Genomic DNA, 6117 nt, shown 5'->3' on the forward strand with positions numbered 1-6117 from the left:
TTTGGGTGAATTTGATATAAGTTGGCTGAATGTGCTCCTGGTTTAGGCCTGGTTTCGGCCAAAGCTGTCATGCAACACAATGACAGCTTTGTGTATATTCTCCAAACTGGTTTCAGGTTATTTCCAGTATCAGTTTGTTCGTTTAACAAATGTTTTGCATCTGAATTTAACCCTAACAAATCTTATGTACTCACATTCTTAGTTAAGTTAAACAAGGGCATGTTTCTCAGACATCACAAAAACAAGGTTGATGAAATCTGTTGGTCATTGGACTATAAAAGTACACACATGCTTGTAAAACTCCCCAGTGAAAACTACAAGTCAACTGTGACACATGCTTGGGTTTATAAATAACCTCATTGCTGGTCACTGACATAGAGATAAGAAAACTTCCAGAGCTTCTGAGCATGCCGGATGTTAAGATTGATCAGAAACCAATTGTGATGGACCAATGTCTGAACGGGCAGATCAATCAGAATTCCCATTTAAGGCTATTGATATTAGTCATGTTCACGACATCGGTCCAGTTTTATGTTTTTCCAATAAAAAACGTGCACATTTATTTTATAAAAAAATATTATGATTTATTATAGGCATTTATTCTTTGGGGCAGAATCAAGGGGGAGGAGCCAGAGTTGGCTGGATGTGACATAGCCTTGATGATTCTGGTAATCTGGTATGAGTAAACAAGTATGATAGTTTTCTGTAAGTTGAGGTTCGAGGTGACATCATTTCAGATGTAAAACAACTGTATGTATAAAAGTCTCCCTACCTCTGGTACAACAGAAATGATAAGATCTCATTGTGTGTGAGATGCATCAAAGTCAAACAGTAACAGCTCATTAAGATTACGTTTTTGCTTTGGCTGTTGTTACATCTGGTGCCTTCTGGGCTCTTAGGTGTTCACCTTAAAGCTGCAGTTTGTAAATTTTTTCTGGTGTTATTTGGTCAAAAATCCATAATCATCTTATTATGTTGTATTGCATATTGTAATCCAAAGAGTTCTGAGTGGACAGTGAATATCTGCTCCTTGTACTGGCTCTGTAAATGAGTAAAATGTTTTAAGCATTACTATTGGCTGCTCGAGCTGCTCGTCAAAAGTCAATGCGTGTTCTCGATCTGAGAGTAGGGACAGTCCCATGGCATTATATTCAAACAGAAGTCTCTAACGTGGCTTTTGGCACAGCGGTTACACGGTTAAGCAAGAGGGAAAAGGAAGACCGAGGTGGAGAAGCAACAGAATTAAGGTACAAACATGTTCAGGAGGAACGGAGTCCGCAGAGTCGGTGTGTACAGGGACTGCGCTGACTAAAAGCAGATGGCGCGCAGTCAGAGAAAGAGGGTGACAACAGACTAGATAAATAGCTTGTGAAAAATTAAGAGTATTTTGGACATTTGATGGAGTTTTTGAGAATATAATCTAACCAAATACATTAAATTAATGGGTTATGTAATCCTGTATCACTAAAATTAGCACATTGTGAAACTTTTGTACTGTAAAATGCCTTGTCATCTCCTCTCTATGTGATTGAGGGTTAAAGCCATACGCTGTAAGAAGGAAAAAATAATTTTAAGTTATTTAAGATGGGTAAATACAGCAAAGCTGTAATTTATGTTTATGCTGCTAATTAAAAGATGTGTTTTTTTTAGGTCGTGACAGAATTCCTTCAGTTTTACCGAGTACCAATTCATGTAAATCAAACGGTACCATGTTTTGGTACCTAAACGTCTCCATGTGACTGTGAGGGAGTGGAAGAGTAGGCAATTCACAAGTTAACATGGAAACACTGCGTTTCCTCTGCAATCTCCAATGATTTGACAGCTGATGCAGTGGCCAAAGGGACAAGCCTGTATTTTACAAAATCTACAATTTGTATCTGCATTTCTACAGGCACTGATCTGTTTTTGATACAGACGTCTGGTGAAATGTGTTACAAAACTCAAGCAGCGCAGATTCACATGAGAGAAGTAGTTTGTGCAGCCGTAGCGGCAGATTAGAGAAGTTGTCACCGCATAGTTGTGATTGTAAAGGATAATAGGCACGAGTAATAAAAAAAAAAAATGTCGGATTACACAGCTGTCATTTTATTTGTGTAAATATCAGTTTGCACTGTTAGCCCCGCCCCTGATATAAAAACCCTATAAACTCCACAATCTGTGGTGAGTGGGTTGGATTCACATCACAAGAATCACCTAAACTGAATAAAAACAAGTTCCCTTTAATCTTAAAATGCACATCTAAAGTGAAGTGGAATAATTACTGCTGTTAATTTTGTCATTACATCATTATAATTCATCATTAACAAGTCTGCAAATACTACACAAAGGCATCCCTTCACCCATCGTTTCATCCTCAGTGTGTTCACCCTCACTCAGAGTTAGCATTTAACAATCAGGATTCGAAGGGCACTGCAAAGGGACAAGCTCAGAGAAAATCACATTACTTTTTTCTAATTTGTCATACATCCATCTAACTATTTTGAACAATATGCTGTTTTTCTAAACTCACTGATCTCAAATGATGTTCAGTGTTTAAACATAATATTAATCAGACATAACTGATTTGTACATTTTTTTTCTTCTCCACACACACTTTCCTCCACTTCTCTATTGACCTCTGTTGGCATTTACTTTATGTAATTGTGCAGATGTTATCTAGGGCACATCTTTATGATGTTCTAACTTATAGCACTACATATGGACCTGGTGATTTCTTTCATTTGTATTTTCTATTATTTGGATGTATTTCCAATATTTCCCCCTGATGGTCAAAGCTAAATAAAGCGGAATGTAAATGGCTACGCCTGCATCTGTTCAAGCCTGTTAAAAACAATGAATAACTTTATAAAGCCTTTGTTATGCTCAATTTTTTGATCTGCCACAATAATGTAATTTGCATGAAAATACCTCAAATTGAGAGCATTTCTCAGCCATTTTTAGGTGAGATTAAGAAAGAGATTATTGAGATTAATTACTCACAGAGCATTGATCGTACAATGTTTTTGATCTATTGACAGCAGTAGTTATCTGTTGCTATTTGTTTGATGATAACACTCTGTTGTATTCTTTTCTACTTTACATCCACTAAAGTGTCCATGAAAAGGTGACAGCAGAATGTACCAGAGTGTCCACAGGTTCTGTGGGCACTCAGGACCTGGCCAAGCGCAGAGGCCCCTGGGAGATGAAGTGGCGGCTGGTCTGATTGGCAGCTTCTCTGCTCCTACGATGACTTCCTGGTTGGATGCAGCCCTGGGAGCAGCGAGTGTTCGGGACGTCACTCTCACATAAGAGAACAGAGCAGGTGATGTAGACCTGCACAGATATTAGGTTTAACATATGTTAGTACTTTTAAAGCAAAGGCAGTGGGTGGATGAGTTGAGTTATAGATTAAAATAACCACTCAATCAATCTAATTATTAACAATTTATTCACAATTGACATGTATGCAAGTTAAAAATTCAGCAGTATCACACAGAGGGGGTGAAACCACACTTTCTTTGTATGTAATGTCCTGCTACTTCCAAATAATATGCTTAATAATGTCCTCAGAGATTCACGAACTCTGATCAGACATTTGAAACCACACTCATGTGGCACCGTGATAGAAGTTTTCTCACCTCATTGTTGGCACCGATGAACTCAAAGGCCGCCATTCCAAACCTAAACTGAGACTTGGAGCTGGGGTAGACTTGTACGGTTGAGTCCTTCACACACCTGTAACAACCAGGTTGATGATGGTTTAGAACAAAGGAGAGGAAAAGCCACCACAGAGGAGGTTTTATTTGACTGTACCGACCCGTTCTCAATGATAGAGTAGCTGATGCGGGAGTTTCCAGGAGACGCCTTGCATGATTCCACAAACAGTTCTACGTCTGGCATAGACGAGGTTGCTTTGATCTGCATGAACATCATCTGATTGAGGTTGACCTCCACCGGGTAGGTGCTGGCATCCACCTTCTGTCTGAACAGCTGGCTCTGAAAGAACTCAAACTGAAAGGAGAATGACCCAAAGCCCCTCTCCTTGAAAGCGTACGGGTTCTTGTGCTTGAATCTCAGGGTGAGGTGGTTCTTCTTTGGGAATGCACAGCTAAATGCAATCTCAATATCAGCCTTTCTGGATATGGTTTTGTTTGGTTCAGCAGAGGTTATTTTGTTCTCATAAAAGATGTTGTCTTGATCTTCCTGGAAAAACATATAAATAAATCTATAAATAGAGTACACTTATGCAGCGGTAAGTTCTGACCAAATAATAGGTCACAGGCATTTTCCCGGGGGAAAATGCAGTGCAAGGATTGTGGGTTCAATTCCGTCTAGTGGCCCTCAACTTGTCTCTATCAAGCCCTGTGATTGACTGGCATCATATCGAGGGGGGTTTACATGAGGGCTGTCACTTTAACGCGTTACTTGCGATTAATTCATTACAGGAAAAAAATAACGCACTAAAAAAATTAACGTCGTTAATCGCTTCTTTTTTTGGCTACAACGGTAGAACTGGAGGAGAAGTCTTTGTGCGCATTAATTTTAATTTTTAAAGAAACAATAAATAACTTTATAAAGCCACTTTGTTATACTACAATCTTTTGATCTGCCACAATAACGTAATTTAAACGAGAAAACCTCAAGTTGAGGGCATTTCTCAGCAATATTTAGGTGAGATTAAAAAAGAGATTAATTAGATTAATTAATCAAAGAGCGTGATTAATTAATCACACAATATTTTTAAACTATGAACAGCACTAGTTTACACTGCCTAACGCACTATGTTTGCTCGGATAGGCTCCAGAGTTCCCTGCGACCCTGTACAGGATAAACAAATATAGATGACAGGACGAGATACTGATATTCGAGTTCAGTGGCAGCACATCAGAATATCTCAAACATGGCTGACCACTATCAAATTTAATTTTGACTTTAGCGAATATGAGCTCCACATTTCAAGTCACTTTTTCAAGTAGGAGATTGGAAAATCCAGAGTTCTGTGTTGTTTGGAGCATTAAATCATGTTGTTAGATCCCATTTATCGCGCAAGATTTCTGGCTTAGAGGAAGATCGATGGTGGGTCAGAATGCTAATGTGTGTGGTGTTGAGATTATCGGAGCACAAACACAGATCACGATCAAGAATATTCTATGCCTGACTTCTTATCTTCATGTGTGGGGTTTGTAACAGAATAAAACATTTATAATCTCCTTATGTGTGTACCGTCTTAAAACAATAAGTTGGTTGTCAAATGAGTGTAAAACATTATCTTTAAGTCTTTCTAAGTCATTTTCTGGTGCTGTACTCTTAAACTTTATATTTGTGCAAGTGACAGGATCTGAGGGTCTGTTAGTTTAGTTATTCTATTGATGATTGATGTCTGGTATTTAGTCTAACTTCATCTCTGAGGTGCTGCAGGGTCCAGATACTAACCTAATACAACACTTTTATGTTCATGTTGAGTCTGTAATATAGGACTTTTCATACAGACATCAGTTCCTTTAAAGATGCAACAAATCTATTATGATCACATTATGAATGAAGTGTCATTAGATGTTATATAAGAACAGACTCCCAGGTCTGTAGTGTTTTAACTAACCTGCTGACATCTAAAGGAATTACATTTTTGGTGGATTTTGTACCTGAACATAAGTCCCACAGGAGGCCAGAGACACGACAGCTACTAGGTGGGTTGAGTTGGAAAGTGTTTTCAGGCTGCATTTAGTGTCTGATGAGAGTAGATGCAGTCTGTCCTCATAACGTCTTAAGAGGTCGGTTTTCTTAACCTCAACCATCATTGTTGTTTCTTTGCATGTAACTATGATGTCTGTGTAACAAATAAAAAAAATTGTAAACATGTTTTCATAGTCATGAAACTATGATGATAGGTTTTAACACTTCAACCAACCGTAATGTCGAACATCAACCGTCACACAACGCAGCTCTGAGTGATACACGAGTCTGTAACTGGTTTGTGACAAATGAGAGAGTGCTTAGTAAACAAAGGAGAATACACTGCAATAAGGGGAAATAAACCTCATCACACATCCATAATTTAATGGTAACTCACCCGTCAAGTGCTTCAGCAAGAAAGCAGACTGGAAAGTGATTATTCAAATCATTATCAGTTGGTGTCCA

At 38.4% G+C, this 6117-nt stretch overlaps 1 protein-coding gene across 1 annotated transcript; it reads right to left on the reverse strand.

The window, feature by feature from the left end:
* Positions 1–2603: 2603 nt before the first annotated feature.
* Positions 2604–4264, reverse strand: LOC114480327 (CUB and zona pellucida-like domain-containing protein 1). Its single transcript, XM_028474371.1, has 4 exons — positions 4244–4264; positions 3797–4182; positions 3618–3714; positions 2604–3312 (listed from the first exon to the last, which is right to left on the reverse strand). Exons 1-4 carry the CDS (start codon positions 4262–4264, stop codon positions 3148–3150), a joined length of 669 nt encoding a protein of 222 aa, XP_028330172.1. The 3' UTR covers positions 2604–3147.
* Positions 4265–6117: the final 1853 nt, after the last annotated feature.

Source organism: Gouania willdenowi, chromosome 3 (genome assembly GCF_900634775.1).
Source record: "Gouania willdenowi chromosome 3, fGouWil2.1, whole genome shotgun sequence".
Lineage (NCBI taxonomy): Eukaryota > Metazoa > Chordata > Actinopteri > Blenniiformes > Gobiesocidae > Gouania > Gouania willdenowi.